Consider the following 23,323-nt stretch of genomic DNA (forward strand, 5'->3'; position numbering starts at 1 on the left):
ATTCAAGAGCCTAATTCACCTTTCAAGAAATGGCAACCTGCAATAAACAACAAAGCAACAACCTACACAGGATAGTGAGCACAAGGTGAAACATCAGCAATCTCATCTATAGACATGAGCAACAAGGATCATACAACAATATTCAGACAAAGATCCAAATGATCAGAGTACAACAATGAATCCCATCCAACAAGCCTGGAGGTGATTCTCAACATAAACAACAGAGATACAAGCTAAAAAAGATGTCCTCCAGGAATGAGCGTCTGCAGATACTGGCACTGGTCTATCAACAGGTCACATTCTGAACACTCTGGCAGAGGAGTGAGCTTCTCCTTCAGTTGTCTTCTAAGCTCCACAACTTCTCCTCCAAGTTGGCTCTCTGATGCACGTCTCAAGTCTACCTCCTTCTTCAACTGGATGTCTTTGTCTCTGAGCTGCTTTTCCAGGTCTCTTATCTTCTTCTGATAATTGGCTTCAGCTCTCTGCAACCTTAAGCACTCCCGGTCTTCTTCATTCAACAGGGTTTCCATCTCTTCATAGGACCTCTTCTTGCTCTTCAATCTGCTAGCATCTTCACCCTACATGCCCTTGAGTTAATGAGCCAAGTTCAACTTGTCAGCTTTGGCTTTGTAAAGCTCCATCTGGGTATCTTGTTCCTTCTCCTTCAACCAACGATTCTCCATCAAGGCTTGCTTGTACTGCTCAGCAGGCACATTCTCAGCAAGGATCAAAGGTGGTTGCTCTTGCAATGACTTCATCCTATCATAGGGCAACAACAAAGTCTCCACTCTCTTTTTGACCCAATCAGTATAATCAGGCATAGCAATGGCAAACTTCTTCCCCAACACAGGTCCATCCTTGACACCAATGGCCTTCCAAGCTCTTCCTACTTGCTCCAATCTAGCAGGGTCACTCCGCTTCTCAAAATACACACTTTCAGCTATCTCAGCATCAAGTGGTCTTCCATTCATTACAAACCCCAACTGACGAAGACAAAGAACCGGGTTGTAATTGATGCAACCCTTAGTCCCTATAAGTGGCACATTACGAAATTCTCCACAACTCATGATGACATTACGCACATCCATCCGGTAAGATTGCCACCTGATATCATAAGAGGTAAGAGACATAATCCTCTGAGTCCACTTATGAGTGCTCTGAGCATCCACAAAATGTCCACTGGTCGGCAGAAGAGACAAGAACCATCTGAGCAATAAAGGGAGACAGCATCTGATAGCTCCACCCTTACCATGTCTGCTGTGTATAGCATAGTAAGCGTCAGCTAACAAAGTAGGAACTAGGTTTCCTCCAAGGTAAATAGTGACAGCAGCAAGGTCCACAAAGTTGGGCATACTCGGGAACAAGACAACTCCATAGATCATGATGGCTAACTGGGCATGAAAAGCTTCCCAATTTCCCTTCTTTGCTTCTTCTTTAGCCATCCTCACCAGGAACTTCAAAGGCAACCCCACGACATCACCACTCGACTTCCAATTGTCACTCACTTCTTTGATACTCAAATGAAGAGCTCTGGCAATGACTCTGAAATCAACCTCCTTTGGCACATCTAAGAAGGGAACATGATATCTGATCGGGACATTCATTAGAATGGAGTACTCCTCAAGAGTGGGCGCTAACTGATAATCCTGGAAGGTGAAACAGCGGAGTTCTGGATCATAGAACTGTAGAAGAGTCTGCAACGGCACTGGATCTACCACCATCTTCAACAATGTCAGCAAATCCCCATACTGATCAACAAACACCTTCTGATTACCGCCGGTCACAAAGTTGCTCAACTCTATCAAAGACGTCAATGGCTCACGGTGAAAACTGTAGGTGCACGTCTTCCTCTTCAACTCTGGAACGGCTGCCATCTCTCACAGTGAATAGACTCCTGAATGAACCTGAGAAATGATATGCATGAGGAGATTAGCTTTTTTCTTTTTTTCCTTTTTTCAATTGTTTTTTCAAAAAAAAAAAATTGCATTATTTTTTCGAAAATAAACATGCTATGATGCAAATGATGCAAACACGACTGGCTGGCTGTGTATCTCGGAGCACAGGTTTAAAGTTTTGGCTTGAATTCGGACCCACAAAGTCATCTGAGACCCAAAATCATATGAGACCCAAAGTCATCTGAACCAAGTCACGAACAGAACCCAAGAGTCACCAACAAATCACCAACAAGTCACCAACGGTACCTGTAATAATGATCATTCCCTCCCCATTCACGGGTGTCATCTAGGCCAGGGTAAGGTCAAGAGAAACGCAGGATAAACAACCCTTTCATAGAATATCATCATGTACACACCAGATGTATGTACCGATAATACCCCATCAGGATCTGAACTGCTCGTGATATCAAGTTCTGCTAAGTGGTGCAATACCACCCGCTTCCCAAGAATCACTCTATTCCTAGGTGTCCTAGAGTTCACTCATAGCCTGGGTATTGGGCCTTTTACCTCTTGTAACTCCCACCCCACAGAGAGACAAACACACAGCCAGCACAGATGAAAATATGATGAATGCAAACATAAATGCAAACATAAATGCAAACATAAATAAATGAATGCAATAAATGAAACAGTAAAGCAACCAAACCCTATCCTAAAGAGCGCTAGGAGAGACTCGCTTAGGGAAGATGGACCAGCCAGAGGTCAACTTCTTCCTATATCCCCAGCAGAGTCGCCAGCTGTCGCATTACGCGAAAAACCGGCGGGAAAACGAAACAACAGAGCCGCCACCGTGCGTTATTTATCCCAAAAGAGGGAAAGGAAACGCTCGAAGTAAACCTGGAAAAGACATGGTCTCGCGACCAGAGAGAGATGGGATCGGGAGTCGGTTATGCGAAGGGAAGGTATTAGCACCCCTACGCATCCGTCGTACTCGACGGGATCCACGCTCAGAAAGAATAGAAGAAAGCTTGCTAAACACTGCTCACAAACTGCACAAGGCTGGAAACAGACACAGAAAGACGGAAGAAACAGGACTCGGCAAGATATCGCATCCTGGGCCTACGTAGTCTGTCAAGCACAGACATCAGAGTCGACGTAGTTCGGGACAGGGGAAAACGTGCTCGCTAGGATGTCGCATCCTATGCATACGTATCTTCTCTGACCGGAGAAGAATCAGAGCACCCGTAGCTCGGCTAATGCACGCCAAACAAAACCCACACAGGACCCCGACTGCCAATCGCTGGACTTACGTCAGACTCCACACAAACAGGCAAACATGGAAACCGAATGCCAATCGCTGGACTTACATCAGACTCCGAACCAACAAACACACACACAAGAGGGTTGAAAAAGAAAAAGGGCGCCCGGAGAGATCAGCTCATCTCCTGCCTACGTACCTTATCTGGTATGAGGATCAGGGTGACGTAGTTCCCCTACGCAGGGAAAGAACTTCTAACCTAACCAGAGACTGGGAAATGACAAACTAGAAGGGAGACTAACTCGAGCCTAATAGTTATCATGTAAATTCACCATGACCCTAGGTTAAGGTTTCTATCCTAACTTGCACAGGAAGCAAGCTAGCCTAAACAGCACAATCATCAAACACAAGCACAAGTAGCACACACTATATGCAATCAATTGGCTCAATCAAGGTTAGGTTTTAGTCAAGGGGTCATGTCAACCTTGACAAACAAACCAATTGGAAAAGGGTGTTGTTAGCTCTTAACCCTAACATTGAGAGTTAGGGTGAAGCAGATGAAATGGGAAGTGAGGATAAGACCTCACAGCTCTTATCCTTTGCCTGGGAGAGCTTGACTCAAAATATAAAGTGTGGGAGTTCAGAATGTAGGAACTCTTCTCCACAGATGACTGACTCAACATGATCTTGGGTTAATATTCAAAGTGCATCAACACAATGGTGTGAGCAGGATGAATGACCTAACTGAATAGCAGGGGATGGACTGCACATCCCTTGTATCTTCCAATGCCTCTTCACTTAGGAGGTCTTTGAATGTACAAGGCACAAAATTAAACAAACACAAGCATTGCCTCTTAAGGAGGGCTTCAGACAGGTGCCTGCCCACATAACAGGACAGGTCTTCCAGACTACATGAAGTCAAAGGAGTTATACCTTAGTGGTAAGCAAACCACAAGCTAGCAAAGCAAGTTCAAAAGAACTCAAAGCAACTTAGGTACCTGTGAAAAATCTAAACCAATCAGTTCAACTGTACAGACAAATAATCAACAGGCAATAACAAACAGACAGACAATGTTCACAATGTGCAAGCCACAAGGAAAACTCAAATGAGTTAGCATCAACCTACAAAACACACAAGTGTTAGTAATCAAGAGCAAACATCAATGCTCAAATGAGGAAGCATCATCAACTATGGACCTGGATGTTTAAACCTGAAATCAAAGCCCACATGTAAGCCACAAACCACTAGGTCAAAGCCTAGGGTCAAAGATGGAGAAAAAAGTCAAAACAGAACCTCAAATTTAACATGAATCAACCTTATCCAATCAAGAATAAGTCTCAAAAAGTCTCACATCAAAATCATTAAGCATATTCATTTCATGAGCAAAACATGGCAAGGTATGCAAAAGCTAGTCACATTTGAGACATCAAGAAGCAAAATGCACATCAAATCCAAAATGACTCAAATAATCTTGGCAAAATTCATGAGTACACAAGACATATAACATGATCATCATACAAAAAATCAGAGGCATTGGATATCATTTGGCATGGAAATCATTTTGTACAATCCAAACAATCACATGTGTGACACAAATTGTCACACCACGTTAGCATAGGCATAAAACAGAATTGGATCATGGGAAAAATATCAAACCAAAGCCAAAATGTTCATCAACATGTCTAGTATTAGCATGCAAAATTTCAAAGCCATTGGATAAGAAACAAGCATTTTATGAAGGAGAGAGCAAGGCAATATCATGAATGGATACATGTTCAATCACCCTAGGACAAATCATTTTTTAAGCCAGGCACAACTTTGCAATTTATGATCATAAAAAGGTAGACAGGATAAGGAACACATAGCACAAAATTGGGGATCAATTTGAGCATTTTTCAATTTTATATGATTTTTGGAAGTTTGAAAAAAAATTTTAAAATGTAATGAACAAGCATGGCAAATAAAGGAGGGAAAGTGGAAAATGCATTGCAATTTGAAAAAGTCCCTCAGCCGGATTCGAACTCAGCACAATTTTGAATACGCGCGCCCCAACCAAACGACTGCGTTTTGGCTCTAAAACCCTAGTGCGCCCAGATTTCGTAGCTAATTCCAAATCTCGTAGCAAAATGGTAGCAACTTCATAGCTATTCTGGAAATTGCATGAGTTTCGAAGGTTAAAGATGAAGATCATGATGATCTTCATCTGAATTTTCCAGAAAACCAAAAAATGTTCCAGAAATCACAAATAATACCATCATTCAACCGGTTTCTTCATGGTAAGCACGGATCCAACAATGAATCAACCAAAAACAACACATATCACTCAAATCGAAGAAATCAAACTTGAACACTCAAACTTCAATCATGCATAACTTCCACAATACAGCACCAATTCACTCAAAATTTGCATCAGAATCATCACCAAGCCATGATCTACATGAATATCCTAATAATTTGCAAAATAATCAAACTCGAAAACTGACCTTCTTGATGAACAAAACTTGGAATCACGTGATGTAAGGCTTGTAATGGCTCAATTCTTCTCCACAATGCTCGATGAGGTAGTTGATGATGAATTTGAAGCTCAATTGCACACGAATCCAGCTTAATTTGCAAATGCCATGGATGCTTCAAGCTTTGAATCTAGCTCAATATGCCACGATTTGCCTTGATTCCACGTCCAAATTGGCTCAGAAATGCTTCAGGAGGATGAATCAATCAATAGAAAGTGTTCATGTGTGAAGAAATTGAAAAAAAGTTTAAGAGAAAATTTTTGTGAATCTTGGAATTCAGATCTGAAATGTGTCTTAATGATGGAAACAATTATGATTATATATATATATATATGCCATGCTAATGATGCTCAAATCATGTTTAGGCCAAATGCAAATGAGATTAGCAACTTATGAAGTGTTTTCACTAATTGGTATTTTCACCCTCCATGCATGAAGGGCCACGTGAACAGTACACAAACTTGATCCAAATATACTTAAAACAAGCCCATGCACACATTTGAATTGGTTTTGTATGCTCATGATCAACCAAAATGGTTTTATGAAATTTTCTTCACAAATCTTCATGAATAAGCACATGCCTATGCAAAGGAAATTTATGCCATGTAATGCTATGCTTGGAAATTACATGTCATGAGGATCAAAATGCAAAAAGAACCACTCATTTTGGAGCTTTGGTTCAAAAGTTATGCTCATTTGAATCTTCAAACACACTTTGCCATAATTGGATCATATCTCCTCAACCACACATGAGAAATTCATGATCTTGGACTTTTTGGAAATGGGAGAGAAATATCTTCAACTTTCATGTTGGATAAAAGTTAATTTGAAGCTTTCTTGATGATGTAATCTTGAGTTGAAGTTGGTCCAAAACCTTTCCATTTTTGGAAACTTCACATTATAGGTCACTTGCTATTTTGGGAAAGTCTTGACCTGACTTCAAATTCTTCAATGTGAGTGTTTGAAATGTCAAATGAGACTTTTTTGACCATGAATGAAGCATCTCTAACCACTTCCCATCTCCAAATCCATAGTTGACCTTGCAGTTGACTTCTGTTGACTTTCATGGGCCTCATATGAATTGCACATGCACTGATGAGTTCTGAGCCTTCAACACTTGACCAAATTACTTCAAAGTGATCCTTGGGTCATGTGAGCTCAATGAAACAACCCTAGGGCTTTGATCTCAAGGAAAATGCTCTTGTTGCCTTGCATAGTTGAATCTCCTAACCAGTCTTGCCTGATGATATGCAACAGACTATGCAATGCCAATGCAATGTTAATGACCTAAAAATGAAATGTATATACAAATGGGAGGTGCAAATTTGAGGTGCTACACTCATAGGTGTCACGGATTCAGGGTTTGTGGTTGATAAAATCAGGGTTTTGGATTGGAGTTTATGGCATTATACATCATATGGATCAAAATCCTAATTCTTGACTTTGATAGTCAAAGATCTTTTGTAGCATTTTCTTTTAACTTCATTAGTGGGCCATTTGATTCAAATCATCCTTAAGCCCATTTAACCATAAATCTAAGCCATCCCAATATCCAATTCCTTATCCATTATTACCACTCCAAATCCATTCAAAAATCCAAATCCTTTTCATTTTATAAACCAAATTTGCAATTATCCATATTTTATATTCATTTACATATCCATAAAAAAGGGCAATGTAAAAAGCATGGTACGTAATGCTACATTCTCATACACTTCATTCCATTAATATTTATATATCATGAGCACATTTTTACATGTTAAAGCCAAGCATGTTTCCATGAGCATAGTGTCGACATATTTGTTACATAGCTTATATACTAACCTTTTATTACAAGCATTTCACCATTGTATACATATATCACAAAGAGAGCCAGTTACAATCAGAATGAAAAAGAGGGAGAGTCTTGGTATGCCTCATGATTCTATACTTCACGCTTCCACTTGCCGTGCATTTTCTAACCAAAAAGCTGCTACCAAGCAAATACCACGGCAATCACAATATAAACCAACTGCAGCATGAAACATAAGCCACGCTGGAACCAACGGCAACGCCGACAACAGACCGCAGCAGCAACTGAACATAACAGTCTCACAAATGCATACCAACTGCAAGCCACAATGATGTAGTGAGAGCCAACGGCAACGCCGACAACGAAACTCAATCAAAAGCTATAAGTCACCATCGGCTGCAACAGAACCGCAAATGGTAAGTCCAAAACAACATTCTGCATCAAATCAAGGTCATAATTAGAAGTAAATATCCTCATTGCCAAGCCTGTCAAAATCAAAAACCTGAAATGTATCATGGATTAGCAACAATGTGTCAAAACCTATAATGCAAAATCCACAATTGGGTTGCACCCTGTTGGCATACTAAACTGTTTCAAATTAAAGTCAAACAAAGCAGTTCTGCAACATGAAGCAAACCAAAACCATAGCATGGATCTCACATCAATTCATACATCAACCAAGCACCCTACTGCAACTTCGGAGCTACCTGCAAAAGAGGACCAAGATGATTCTAATGACTACACCGGCAAAATCCATAACAATCGGCAATGCAAGGCGAGAAATGGAATTTGAGTCATAATCAGGGTAACTACCCTGCTGCGGAACCAAAGCCAAGAAAACCGGCAGAAACAGGGCAAGTTATCTGAGCATACCAACACAGACTTACAATCCAAAAAATAGTTCGATTCAAATCATTGAGTTTCAAAACAATAAGAAGTTCAGGAAATTAAGGGATCCAAGCCAGTTTGGTTCAAGGAAAATATCCACAGTTGGGACTTCAGTGAACAAGTCAAGGAGTGAAGCGTGCCATTCAATTTTCTAAATCCCACGTGACTTAATTCATGATGTAAAAACTCACCTTCTCATTCACTTAAATGCCAGCTGGATGATGCAGATTGAACCATTCAGACTTAATTCTCCAATTTGCCCTTGGATCGTGCTATATAAGTGGCAATCATTGTCAATCATTGGGTTCAGACTTTTTTCCCTCATTCCAAAAGCTTTTGCACTCAATTCCCATCTTCAGTACACGCTCTTTTTTCCATTGTTGTGAGAGCTTCATCACTCGAAGCTCTACACGACAGAGTTAAGCCGCCACCACCACCGGAAGCTTCGAAGCTCGCAGATCGTTATCGCTCACACGCTTCCAGCTCGCTCCAACACTGTGAGAAAAGGAAGAGAGACGCTCAGAAGCTGTGCGTGTTCGTCATCATCGTCGCCACCTCCGTCGTCATCTTCGACAAGTAGCTCTTAATCCGTGTGCTTACGCTTCGATTTAGTTGCCATGAGGATGTATTGGATAGTAGAAGTTGTCACCATTGCGTAATCGTTTGTGAAGTTCTGGTATAATCTCCATTATAGAACCAATTGCATTTTTGCTTGTGGATAAGCTTTGTGAATAAGCGCGTTTGGTAAGCGCTTTTCCGTTTGTGTTTTCTTGTTTTGCTGCCTGCTTACAGTAGCCTTGTAGAGGCTTGGATAGGGCCTATGGTACTTCACAAACACACCCCGTTTTTCAGCTTGCACCCTCCCGGGGCCCATTCTGCACTTTTAAAACTCATACACCTTGCTTTATAGCTAGTTAGTTTAGATTAATTAGGATTAGACTTAGGATTAGTTGTTAATTAGGATTAATCTTAAGAAGTGTTAATTGGTTAGTAAAAATAATTAGGACTAATGGTGTTTAGAATTGAATTTAGGAGTTAATTTTGTTTAGAATTTAATTAGATTTGATTTCTAGAATTGACTTGGTAATTGTTTTAGAATTTGTTTTTGTTAATTGATGATTCAATTTTGGAATTGATTTGGTATTTGTTTTAGAATTCAATTTTGTTAACTGTTTTGGAATTAATTGTTGATAATCGTTTAGAAATTGAATTTTGTTAAATATTCTTTTATCATTTCTATTTGATCTAACATCTAACATTAATTTCTAACACCTAATTCTTTTACTTTTTGCACCTACTTTAATTTTCGTAGGTTGACTTCTAACACTTTACTATTTCGTACCTAACTTTTAAATTTCGCATCTAACTCCTAACATATATTTTTGCCAAATTGCTTTTATTTTCTTTACATTCTATATTGTACATATTCATATCATACTAAAATGAACATAAAAAAGGCAAAGACTTAAAAAATACAAAAAACAAGATAATTTCCCAAGCATGGTGAGGACTTTGGACAATGGACTTAGAGACTCATTAGGACCCTTTGCAAAAGAGACTTTGGACTAATGTGATCTACCATGGAAGAATGCAAGTATCAAGGAGAATTTGTAATATCAATTGTAATCTTTTACTTGTTTTCCCCATCTAGAACACAATTGCACACACATGGCTTTCTCTTGGGCTACCTGACAATGAGACCTTTTATTTCCGCACCCCCTTGTATTTTACATGTACCCCTCTCCCCACTCCGATGTATGCTTTTACTCGCTTTCTTTTATTGCTTGTTAGCTACTCCTTAGGCATTAGGAACGTTCACCCATTCAAAACCGATAATCAAACCCTTGATCCAACGTCAAGCGGTCTTTTCCAAATCAAATTCAATAAACAAACCCTTGATCCAACGTCAAGAGTTCTTTTCCAAATCAAAAATCCAAAAAACACAATAAATGGCGATTAGGATCGTACATCACGAGCCTTAAGCGATAAAGAAGGGATGAGACTGGAGCTTTCCTACACTCATTCTGAATGCTTCGAACACAAGACGTTTGGCTTGACCGTTTGTGGTATTCACCTTTATCCATAGTCTTTAGTGCAATCCGAAACCAATAACACTTTCTCAAAACTTAGAAACAATTCCACGCATTCAAACCTTTTGTTTGAGCCTTAGGGCGACACATTCGAAAACCCTTCTTCAAGGTAATAAAATCAACAAAACAAACACAAACAAATTTCAAATCCACGAACTACGAACGCTCTGATTTCTCACTTCAACAAGTGGGCGTACGTAGGCACGAGGATCCATTCCTTGGCGAGCACACTAATTTAAAATCTACCTCCATCTCCTCAACCCTTTAGCAAGCAACAATTGATAAACAATACACACGTAAGCGCAAACATCCTAGATGGTTCCCATGGAGTACCATGGATGTGAGGGGTGCTAATACCTTCCCCTTGCATAACCGACTTTCGAACCTGTTCGTGGTTGCGACGATCATATTTTTGGGTTTTCTCGATATTTTCCCTTTCCTTTGGAATAAATAAAAACCGATGGCGACTCTGTATTTTTCGCGTAGCGACAATACTGTTACCCCCCTTTTATGATAAAAACAATTTCGTAAACAACATTGTTTTTTATTTTTCGTCATGTTATATGAATCGGACATGGAAACGTGGAGTCGACATCTTTATGCCGTTATTCCACCAAAATGAAATATATTAATAGAACACTTCACCGCGTTACGATTTTGCGAATGACGTTAACCATGTTGTCATTTCGCACAAACCGGTTTGAGCACACCGATTCAATTAATTAAATCGATATCGTCACTTAATTCTTTTTATTTTAATTTATATTTAATTAATTAATTAAATTTTGACCAATTAGTTAATTATTATTAATTAAATTTAATTAACTTGATTATTTGATTTAACTAAATAATCGTTAATTAATTTTAATTAATTTAGTTAATCGATTCAAGCGAACTTTAATCAACTAATTTTAATAATTAAACATTGATCGATTTATTTTACAATCGTTTCAATCATTTCTAAACCAATACCAATTCAATTTCATCATCAATCCAAACCAATTTCAAAACCACTTTAAACTACTAAAAATCACACAGTTCTTGATTCCAAGTCAAGCCCATTTTCAAACACCTTTGTAAGTCGGTCGTTTTAAAGCATCGTCGTCAACCTCACATAACTTACTCTTGGGCTTTTTTACAATGAGACCTATTCGATTATTAAATAATCGATTAGATGATTGATTCACTCAATAAAATACAATTTATTCGCAAACACCAATTCAAACCTCGATCTAATATCGACCATTTTTATTCAAACTCAATTAAAATACTCAATCACAATCAAATATCCTTTCATTTGGAAATGAAAAGGGGGATGGTTTTGAGTTTTCAACTCCTCTCCTCGATCATTTGAATAACGAGTTCTCTTACTCGGTTAGTCAAATAGTCGTCATTTTTATCCTCCTAAACACAATAAAAACGAATCATTCTTGTAATGATGAAATGAAAAGGGAGATGGTTTTAAGCCTTTAACTCCTCTCCTCGATTGTTTGAATACAAGTTTTCTTACTCGGTCAGTTAGACAATCGTCATTTCTTTACGAACCTTAAACCAAGTTTAAATCAAATTATTTTCATACTAACGAAATGAAAAGGGAGATGATTTTGAGCCTTCAACTTCTCTCCTCAATTGATTGAATACGAGTTATCTTACTCGGTTAGTCAAACAATTGTCATTTTCCCACAAACTTGTGACTTAATCAAATCATTTTCACACTAAACTATATGAAAAGGGAGATGGTCTTGAGTCTTCAATTTCTCTCCTCAAATGCTTGGACATGAGTTGTCTTACTTAGTCATTCGAGCATTTGTCGTTTATTCTAAAGTACATCAACCATATACGACCTTATTTTCATAAATACTCAGATGAAACAGAAAGCGATCTATAGTCTTCTATTCCCTTTCCTGATTATTAAGGTACGAGTTGTCTTGCTCGATTGCCCAAGTAATCATCATCCAGTCAAAATACCTTAACTATTATCAAACCCTTTCTATAATTAAAGATGAAAAAGAAAGCGGTCTAGAGTCTTCTATTCCCTTTCCCGACTGTTAGGATACGAGTTGTCTTACTCGACTATCCAAGTAATTGTCATCCAACCAAAAACATCTCAACCAATCAAAACATCAAATATATTAATCTAACTTGTCACCCTCGTGTGATCAAAACTCTTTTCAGAAAGAACACCGTCTAATCCTTTCTAATGCGCACAACAAACTAGTATTTAAGCCTCTGTCGAGAGTAGACAAGTTAGCGTTTAGCCTTTAGAACGCGATCTAAGCAGTTGTTCACTAAAAGACATCAACCAACCGTAGTTCCCCGAACTACGAATGCTCTGATTTTCATATTGCACCATAAGGATACGTAGGCAGGAGATTGTTGTATCTTCGCGAGCACACTAATAAAAAACCTCCTCTTTCCCTTTCTGAGGTTCTCATCCATTTCTATTTTTAATATTTCATAACCCAAAGATAACAAACAAACATAAATTAACACTCGAAACGCAAATTAGAACTAAAAGGTTCTCGTTGAGTACAACGGACGTGAGGGGTGCTAATACCTTCCCCTTGCGTAATCAACTCCCGAACCCGAATACGGTTGCGACGACCATTATTCCATTTCCTAAAGGTTTTATCGATATTTTCCTATTCCTTCATTGGGATAAATAAAGTTCGGTGGCGACTCTGTTCGAACATAATTTTTTCCACGACCATCGCGAGGAATCGTAATTTTCGAGATGCGACAAGTGTATTTCAATTAAATATATATATATATATATATATATATATATATATATATATATATATATATATATATATATATATATATATTAGTTATTCAATATATTTTAAAAGTATATTTTTTATAATAAAGATCTTACTTTACACAGTTGGCCAAATAGAAAATAAGAGGAAGAAGGAATATAAGCGGATAAAATAACTTTATTAAACAAATAGGTGAACTAATTCTAATGAGAGAAGATAAAATATAAAGAATAAGTTTTAACATTAGAGCCTAAATATGTATTAAAAGGGTCAAAAGCTTGTACTAATGTGGGACGTGAGGTACTAGAAAATATAGTTGGAAATTTTGAAAAGAATAGAAAATACAAATCCCAATTAAGCCTGTCAGCAAGCATCATTGATTTCCCAAGCCACTTCAGCTAGAGGGTACAAAAAGCATCATTTATTCCTTATTACAATTTTCATGGTTACTTTAACTTTTTTATTCCTTGCTTCACTTTAATATAGAATTATTCAATATCATTAACCAAAGCAAAACCAAAACTAAAATTCTTTCTAAACTTTAGAAAAGAATCTTAAGCTATATATGTTCTATAAATATTGTCATAGGCGTCCAATTAAGTAATCACACAAGAGTTTCATCGTAGGTATGAAATGCACCCATCAATCATTATTATAAATAACTTTTTTTTATATATTTCATCATTAGTTTATGTAATTTATATGAATGAGATATATTAATGGTCAAATATACTAAACTTATAATAACGACGGGGAGAGTGTATATATTTAATTGAATAATTTCTTTTTTATTGTTCACAACACATATTTATATATACAAGTCTAACATTCAGATTTTCTTTTTTCTCGCTAGCCTTAATTAATATTTTGAGAAAACCATGGAAGCGTTGGGTGTAATATGGGAAGTTGCTAAAAGTTTGTTCAGTTGCACAAATGCACAAGCTGCCTATGTTTATAAGCTGCAGGAGAATCTGGAATCATTGATGGAAAAATGGGAAGATCTTCAAAACAAGAAAAAGGATGTGCAAACAGAAATTGATAGAGCTGAGAGCACAGGACTCATGAAAAGAACAAATGAAGTGATTGGTTGGCTACATGAATTTCTAAAACTTGAAGAGACACTACGCCAAAAACTGGAATAGACAGCGCATCTTAGAGGACGCTTTATTACAAAAGCGCACTCTAAAGTGAAGCGAAAAAATAAGGAGCGAACAACTGGAATAGACAGCGCACTTTAGAGGGCGCTTTTGTAATAAAGCGTCCTCTAAGGTGAAGCGAAAAAATAAGGAGGAGATAGAGGGACAACAATACAGGGCGCTTTTAAAAAAACGCTCTATAAGTCCATGTGCATTTCCAGTTTATAAAGCGCTTTTGGAAAGCCTTAGAGAGCGCTTTCATAAGCGCCCTCTTAGACCCCCTTTAGAGGGCGCTTTTTTTCTACAAGCGCCCTCTAAGGTCCCCTTTAGTAAACATTAAAATTATATCATACTGCGCGTTTTGTTATTTCACTCTCTGTTATTTTTGTTCTTTTTCACGTTAGGGTTCTCACTGCTACGATTTTCGCTACTTCTAAGGCGTTCTCCTTCCACCTCTGTTAGATCTCGACGTTTCCTCCTTCTATTAATTCGTTGTTAGCTGTTCGATTTTGACACCATAGGTATTTTTCTAATCTTCATATTACTTGGTTTCTCTTCTGACGTTCGCTATTGTTCATTTTTGGTTTCATTTTTCTTGGTTCATATATTTATTGAGTATTCTCAACAATAATTATTGTGTTGCAATGCTAGCAATGGAGACTAGGCATTATGGGTTAAATTTCACCAATTGTTCCATTTGTTTCTCGATGTAGAAAAAGGAGGCAACAATATCTAAAACACCTTCTACCAATCAAAGGTACACTATGCAACTTATGAGTGTATTTATTCTAGCATACATAGCGTAGCTAGTAACTTAAGAAGTTTAGGTATGGATGTTATTTGATAGAGTAAATTAGAGTCGACTATTCTTCTGTTAGCTTTCAGTTAGACCATTATACAATTCTACATATATATTTTCTTGTCAATGTTTATCTTTTGTAAAAACTATATGATGATATATAACTATGCTACAAATTAGTGCATACCACTAATGCTTAATGCATGGTTCATACATTCTCATGCTATTGAAGTCAGAGATATCTGAAAATGTTGAGAAACTAACTCAATAAACCAAAATTGTTTTGGTTTTGGGTTGTTGTTGGAGACATGAATGCCCTGCACAGAGACTAACTCAATAAAGCGAAATTGTTTTGTCTCATCCCATTTTTGGTTTCTCTTCTGAAATTGTTTTTTGTTTATTCTAATTAGTAATGGATAATACATGGATGTCTTCCAGTCGATTATCGAGAGAGTACGAGAATGGGGTATCAGAATTCGTTAAGTTTGCCGTTGTGCACGCCGAAGACCCCAGTAGAATGATATGTCCTTGCTTGGGTTGTTGTTATGGGAAACGGGTTGACGCAGTTCAGTTGACATCGCATCTAATGAGGCATGGAATTCGAAGTTATACATGTTGGAATTTGCATGGTGAGAAAAGTAACGAGAATGTTGAACCGGGGGATAGTACGACCTATGCCTCAAACTATAGTGGCGCAGATACATACGATTGTGATCGAGTTGAAGAGATTGCAGAAGCACTTGAAGGAGATCTTAAGGATTGTCCCGAAATGTTTGAGAGGTTGGTAAGTGATGCAAAGAAACCTTTGTATGATGGTTGCACTAAATTCACAAGATTGTCTGCGGTGTTAAAGTTGTACAACTTAAAGGCGGGCAATGGATGGTCGGATAAAAGTTTCTCAGAGTTATTAGCCCTTTTGAAAGATATGCTTCCTAAGGATAATGTTCTTCCCAATCGAACATATGAGACCAAAAAGATGTTGTGCTCTATTGGCATGAGCTATGATAAGATACATGCATGTCCAAACGATTGTGTTTTGTTTCGAAATGAGTATGCATCGCTAAATGAGTGTCCTAAATGTGGTATCTCGCGATATAAGAACAAGTTGTCTCCAGCAAAATTCTTGTGGTATTTTCCTGTTATTCCGAGATTTAGACGCATGTTTCATAGTGAAACCGATTCAAGACACTTGACCTGGCATGCAGATGAAAGAATTATAGATGGAAAGTATCGACATCCGGCAGATTCACCACAGTGGTTGAAAATTGATAATGATTATCCTGAATTTGGAGAAGAATCAAGAAACCTTCGCTTGGCATTATCTACTGATGGAATGGACACACACGGTATCCAGAGTATCTCACACAGTACATGGCCTGTGATTATTATGATTTATAACCTACCTCCATGGCTATGTATGAAGCGTAAGTACATGATGTTGTCTATGTTGATTTCTGGACCTAAACAACCAGGGAATGACATAGACGTGTACTTGAAGCCCTTAATCGAAGATTTAAAGATTTTGTGGGAGACCGGTGTGGAGGTTTATGATGGATATGGGAAAGAAAGTTCCAACTTGAGGGCGATGTTGTTTGGCACAATTAATGATTTTCCAGCATACGGAAATCTATCAGGGTATAGCATAAAAGGTCAATGTGCGTGTCCTATTTGTGAAGATAAAACAGATTGGAAGCGCTTGGAGTTTGGTCAGAAGAATGTCTTTCTCGGTCATCGGAGATTCTTAAATTCAAATCATCACTACCGTGGATGGAGAAAGGCGTTCAATGGAGAGATAGAACAAGGCAGAGCTCCACCTATATTGACGGGTGATCAAATTTTTGAAAAGGTGAAAGATTTGGATACTCAGTTTGGCAAGCCTTTTACCCACACACTTGTCAAAAGTGGGTGGAAGAAGAGGTCAGTTTTTTTTGAATTGCCGTATTGGAAGTCCTTGTATGTGAGACATTTTCTTGATGTTATGCATATTGAAAAAAAATGTATTTGAAAGTGTTATTGGCGCGTTACTCAATATACAAGAAAAGTCTAAGGATGGCCTTAAGGCAAGAAAGGACTTGATAGCGATGGGAATAAGAACTGAATTAGGACCCTTGAAGAAAGGAAAACGAACATATCTACCGCCTGCTGCTTATACTCTATCTAGAAAGGAGAAAAAAACATTGTGTAAGTTTCTAAGTGAAGTTAAAGTTCCAGAAGGGTACTCTTCAGATATTAGAAGACTTGTGTCTATGAAAGACCTCAAGTTAAAGAGTTTAAAGACCCATGATTGCCATGTTATAATGGAACATTCTCTCCCAATAGGTATATGTTCTATTCTTCCAGAAAAAGTAAGAAGCTCTATAACTAAGTTGTGTTCTTTCTTCAAGTCAATTTGCAGTAAGGTGATCGATCCTGCGATCTTACCAATGTTGCAAAAAGAAATCGTTATTACTTTGTGTGAGCTTGAAATGTTTTTTCCTCCATCATTTTTTGACATAATGGTACATCTAGTTGTTCATCTTGTGAAAGAGACACAATTGTGTGGACCAGCTTATATGAGATGGATGTACCCTGTTGAACGTTATATGAAAATATTAAAAGGGTACGTGAAGAACCGAAGTCGACCAGAAGGTTGTATGGTTGAAAGATACATTGTTGAAGAAGCCATTGAGTTTTGTACTGAATATTTGTCTAATGTTCAATCAATCGGACTCCCCAAGTCTCAGCTTGTCGAAAAGAAAGAAGGAAAAAATCTAATTGGAAATAAAATCGTGGCAGTATCAAGGGTCGAACGGGATCAAATGCATTTGTATGTTCTGCACAATGAGAATGAGGTTGAGCCGTATGTTGAAATTCACAAGGATGTTCTCCGAGGTTTAAATCCCAATAGAAATGAAAATTGGATAGTACGAGAGCACAATCGATGTTTTATACCTTGGTTTAAGGATCATATTTATTCAAAGTATTATTCAGATCCCGCTTCAATAACAGAAAGGTTGAGATGCTTAGCATATGGTCCAAGTTTCCATGTTTTTTCTTATAGCGCATACGCGATTAATGGATACACATTTTATACCAAAGAACAAGATGATAAAAGTACTATGCAGAATAGTGGTGTCACCGTGGTAGCTGAAGCAATGCACATATCAAGTGTGAAGGACTTAAACCCCAAATTTGCAAATCTGTCGTATTTTGGTGTTATCAAGCGCATTTGGGTGTTTGATTATGAGAAGTTTCAGATTCCTATATTTGGTTGCAAGTGGGTTGAAAATAATAACGGCATTCGAATGGATAAGTCAGAATTTTTGCAAGTGGATCTTAATAGGGTGGGATACAAAGATGAGTCTTTTATTCTAGCCTCTCAAGCTAGACAAGTGTTCTATGTCAATGATCCGAAAAGTACGAAATGGTCTATAGTTCTTTTTCCCAACAAAGTAATTGATGAAAACACTGGAGATCAAGGTGATATTGATGTTGAGATTGAATCGTTTACCAAAAAATGATCAAGATGAGAATATTATATCAAATGATTCATATATTAGAAATGATCATAATGAGGGTATTTGGATCAATCCAACCGTCCGTGTTGTTAAGAGACATGTAGAACATATTCCAACCAAGAAAAGAAAGAGAACTTAGTGAAAAAGGTACAGGTCAAATGATTTTAATTGTTTTCTTTATTACAGGTAAAATGGCTTTTATGATTTTAATTGTTTTTATATTTGTCATCTGATTTTAATTTTTTTCTTTATTACAGGTAAAATGGCTATTATGAAGTCAATCATTGGTGCAAGGGGCAAGGGATACTTGAAAGTATCAATTGATATTTGTTTAGATGGAGATGTTCCATTGTCGTCAAGCCTCATTCGCGTAGATGATGATGCTGAATATTTGAAAGTATCAATTGATATTTGTTTAGATGGAGATGTTCCATTGTCGTCAAGCCTCATTCGCGTAGATGATGATGCTGGATATTTGAAAGTATCAATTGATATTTGTTTAGATGGGGATGTTCCATTGTCGTCAAGCCTCATTCGCGTAGATGATGATGCTGGATATTTGAAAGTATCCCTCTACGACAATGGAACATGTCCATCTAAACAAATATCAATTCTATCTTCAAAAGATAAGGGACCAAAAATATAAGGGGATTACGCAGCAAATCGAGTCAGTTGCATCAAAAAAAAGGTATAAACACAATTATATGATATTTATGCATAGAAAATGTTAATTCTTGATCTTATACTTCACCTAACTAATTTTATGATATTTTAGGTTCATGCTATTGATATTGAACAAAAAGAGGTTGTTGCTAAGAAGACTGCGGCTAGCAAAAAAAACATACATCTCAGAGATGCCTTTGCTACTTAGTTTTATTTCTTTTTAAGTTATGAATTGGTTGTATATTTAGAATCTTTAGAAGTTAAACGATTATATATCAGTGGATTGTTGTATATGTATGGATTGTTGTATATAAGGCTTGTTGAATGCAATGTGTGAAAAGGGGCTTCAAATTATACAGTTTTAGGTGTACTGCTTCAATATACAGGTTGTCTAAAATAAATAAAAAAATATAGCGCTTTTTTTTTAAAAAAAATTTAAATAACCACCCACTTTAAAGGGCGCTTTCCAAAATAAGCGCCCTCTAAACCCTTTAGATTTCCACTTTAGAGGGCGCTTTCCAGTAAAAGCGCCCTCTAAACCCTTAAAAGTTTCCACTTTAGAGGGCGCTTTCCAGTAAAAGCGCCCTCTAAACCCTTAAAAGTTTCCACTTTAGAGGGCGCTTTCCAGTAAAAGCGCCCTCTAAACCCTTAAAAGTTTTCACTTTAGAGGGCGCTTTCTTTAAAAAACGCCCTCTAAAGTGGCCCTTAAAGGGCTTAAAGAGCCACTTTAGAGAGCGCTTTCACCAGGAAAAAAAGCGCTGTCTTTACCTATGCCATCGCCAGATTAGAGGGCGCTTTAAAGCGTTGTTATAGGCCAAAAAAAGCGCCCTCTTTTCCCTTATTTGGCGTAGTGAGGTATTTTTCATACTAGCTTTTCTTTATTTGACTTTAATCTACATCACATACATTGAATTTCAAGTTTTGAAATTGGAAAATATATGTCACATTATTATCGATATGGACGTATCACTGTCTGTGTTTTCTGTGTTCGTGGTTAATAGGATACCGATAGTTTAGTTATGATGATATTTCTTGGAACATAATAACATTTTTCTAAATTTTCTTCCTGCCTCATATGTTCATGACTGTGTATTTCTAACAAAAAATGAAAGATATTCCCAATTCTCAAGAAGTTCAAAGTAACCAATGTCTGAATGGTTATTGCCCAAAGAACATTGTGTCAAGCTACAAGTTAGGGAAAACAATTGTTAAGAGGCTCAATGAGGTAAACGACCTGCTTGCTAGAGCTGGTAATATGCAGATTGCTCTCAAGCAACCACCTAAACCTATAGATGAGATGCCTTCTAGTGAGACTATAGGCTTAGACTTGATGGTCCACAAAGTATGGAATTCTCTTGAGGATGACACTGTTGGTGTAATCGGTTTATATGGAATGGGTGGGGCCGGAAAAACAACCCTTATGAAAAGAATTCACAATGAATTAGGAACGAGGGAGCATAGTTTTGATCTAGTGTTATGGATAGTGGTTTCTAGAGATTCTGATATCAATAAGTTAATGAATGACATCAGCAATAAATTAGGAATTGAGGAAGGTTTTTGGAATAGAAGTACTCAAGATCAAAGAGTATCAAAGATTTATGACCGGTTAAAAGGAAAAAAGTTTTTGCTGATGTTAGATGATTTGTGGGGAAAGCTAGAACTAGAAGCAATAGGAGTTCCTGATCCGGAAAAAAATAACAAATCAAAAGTAATGTTCACAACACGATCTGAAGATGTGTGTGGTAAAATGCAAGCTCAGAAGAAACTCAAAGTGGAATGTTTATCAGATGAAGAAGCATTTGATTTGTTTTGTAAGAAAGTAGGTGATGAGACTTTAAAATGTCACTCAGAGATCCCAAAGCTAGCGCGTGAAATGGCTAAAGAATGCAGAGGATTGCCGCTAGCATTAATCACTGTGGGAAGTGCCATGGCTGGAGTGGGCAGTTTTGAAGCTTGGATGGTTGCGAAAAATAACTTGAGGAGTTCTCATTGGACAGCCTCAGATTTTGAGGATAAAGTTTTTCATATCCTCAAGTTTAGCTACGACAAACTTCCTGATGAGGCGCATAAAAACTGCTTCTTGTACTGTGCACTATACCCAGAAGATTTTGAAATAGACACTGATGACCTTATTGATCGATGGATCGCTGAGGGATTTCTCTATGATGATATCAGTATATATGATATGTACAACCAAGGGAAGTCTGTTGTTGAGAAATTAATACTTTCATGCCTATTAGAAGAGAGTATCGAATCTTTTCATTTTGGTTGGAGGAATAATAGGATAATTAAGATGCATGATGTGATTAGAGATATGGCACTATGGTTAGCTCGAGATGAAGACAAAAACAAAGACAAAGTTTTAGTTCAGGGGGAAGTATTTTCCATGTCAAAAATGGATTCTAAAAGATTGAATGCTATAGAGAGGATTTCAATAATAATTACAGAGAGTTTAGATGAAAATTGGAATTTTCTGGCTTGTCCAAATCTCATCACTCTTTTCTTTAGCATTCGATACTTGTTTGTCCGTCATAATCCTTTTTTTTCAACAAATTTCCAATCATTGAAAAGGTTGAGAGTGTTGGATTTATCATATACTACATCTCTTGAGGTAATCTCCCCTAAAATAGGTGAGGTAATCAACTTGGAGTTCCTTAACATTTCTGGAACATCAGTATCTTCGTTTCCGATTGAATTGAAGAAGTTGAAAAATTTGAGGGTATTCCTTATGGAATATATGAAACGCTTTTCTATAAATATTTTTTCAATTGCAGTGATAGAAAGTCTTGAACAATTAAAGGTGTTTAGATATAGCAAAGAATATGCAATTATTGAACAAGGAGGCATATCATTACTAGAGAAACTGGAATCCTTACCAAATTTGGAGGAACTGGGCATTCAATTAACTAGCTTCATTAGTGTGCAAAGACTATTTCGCTCCACCAAATTACGAGGTTGCTCTCGACATCTTAGGCTTAGATTGAATGAGAAAGACACAGTTGAAATGTCATCATTATTAGCATCCATATCAGAAATGACTCATTTGGACTACATATATCTTTCAGGACAATACAGCCTTGTGGATGGTTCATCGGTTACTCAGAAGTGCCATCTTGGCAAGCTTCGACAAGTGCACATAGTTGTTTGTTTTTCAATTACTCATTTGACCTGGTTGAGGTATGCTCCACTTCTCGAGTATCTTGGTGTTTATGCTTGTTTTTCAGTTGAACATATTGTGAAGGAAGCCAAAGATGACGAAGATGTTGGCTCAGAATCTAAGAATGATAATATGTTCATAAATCTTAAAGAACTTCTCCTTTCAAAAATTCCAAAGCTAGTGAGCATTCACAAAAGAGCATTGGCTTTTCCTTCCTTAAAACGTATTCGTGTAAAAGATTGCCCCAATCTGAGGAAGCTTCCTTTAAACTCCAGCTTTGCATCAAAGAACAACTTGGTTGCAATCGTAGGAGATACCGAGTGGTGGGACAAGTTAGAGTGGGATGACACAATCATTGAACACTTACTACGTCCTAAATTTCAACAAGACTAGGACACTGATGAATATTGGTAATCAATAGAAGCTGTGATTGAATAATTAGCCTATGTTTGATATCCATCTGGGGTGGCTAATATGTTTCCAAATACATAATTAGCCTATGTTTGATATCCAAGTGAAACACCGTAAGTTTGAAAAGCTAATGTATGTATTTATCTTTCACCGTAAGTTTGAAAAGCTAATTTATATATTTTTATTTTTAACCGTAAGTTTGAAAAAGCTAATGTGTGTAGCTTTTACTTTTCGTAGATTTAAAAGTGACTTTTCACATGACAACTAAAGTTTCCAAACATACTCGAGCCCCATTTTGATACCCTAACCTATTCTCTCATATTCATGTCTTTTCCTTTGCCCATTTAAAACTAAAGATCTTCTTTTGAAAATAAATTCAAAACACTTAACGATAAATGAGTTTAATTCGGTCCTCATAGAATGAAAAGAGAGGTCATCATGCACTTTCCCTTTCAGCTATC

The 23,323-nt window shown here is 37.3% G+C and overlaps 3 protein-coding genes across 4 annotated transcripts; 2 read left to right on the plus strand and 1 right to left on the minus strand.

The window, feature by feature from the left end:
* Nucleotides 1-274: 274 nt before the first annotated feature.
* LOC127102078 (uncharacterized) lies at nt 275-22,304 on the minus strand. The gene is made up of 3 exons (XM_051039498.1): nt 22,171-22,304; nt 4,087-4,151; nt 275-1,904 (listed from the first exon to the last, which is right to left on the minus strand). Exon 3 carries the CDS (start codon nt 1,872-1,874, stop codon nt 594-596), a length of 1,281 nt encoding a protein of 426 aa, XP_050895455.1. The 5' UTR covers nt 1,875-1,904; nt 4,087-4,151; nt 22,171-22,304; the 3' UTR covers nt 275-593.
* Nucleotides 14,078-23,047, plus strand: LOC127102081 (probable disease resistance protein At1g61300). The gene is made up of 2 exons (XM_051039499.1): nt 14,078-14,318; nt 20,395-23,047. Exons 1-2 carry the CDS (start codon nt 14,078-14,080, stop codon nt 22,842-22,844), a joined length of 2,691 nt encoding a protein of 896 aa, XP_050895456.1. The 3' UTR covers nt 22,845-23,047.
* LOC127102075 (uncharacterized) lies at nt 14,312-19,632 on the plus strand. 2 transcript variants are annotated; one of them, XM_051039493.1, is made up of 5 exons: nt 14,312-14,856; nt 14,987-15,092; nt 15,545-18,778; nt 18,889-19,319; nt 19,407-19,632. In XM_051039493.1, the coding sequence occupies exon 3, from the start codon at nt 15,547-15,549 to the stop codon at nt 17,137-17,139; it is 1,593 nt and encodes a 530-aa protein (XP_050895450.1). In that variant the 5' UTR covers nt 14,312-14,856; nt 14,987-15,092; nt 15,545-15,546; the 3' UTR covers nt 17,140-18,778; nt 18,889-19,319; nt 19,407-19,632. The 2 variants fall into 2 exon arrangements, with proteins under 2 accessions (XP_050895450.1, XP_050895451.1); XM_051039494.1 differs by having other exon boundaries at nt 15,049-15,092.
* Nucleotides 23,048-23,323: the final 276 nt, after the last annotated feature.

Source organism: Lathyrus oleraceus, chromosome 7 (genome assembly GCF_024323335.1).
Source record: "Lathyrus oleraceus cultivar Zhongwan6 chromosome 7, CAAS_Psat_ZW6_1.0, whole genome shotgun sequence".
Taxonomy (NCBI): Eukaryota; Viridiplantae; Streptophyta; class Magnoliopsida; order Fabales; family Fabaceae; genus Lathyrus; species Lathyrus oleraceus.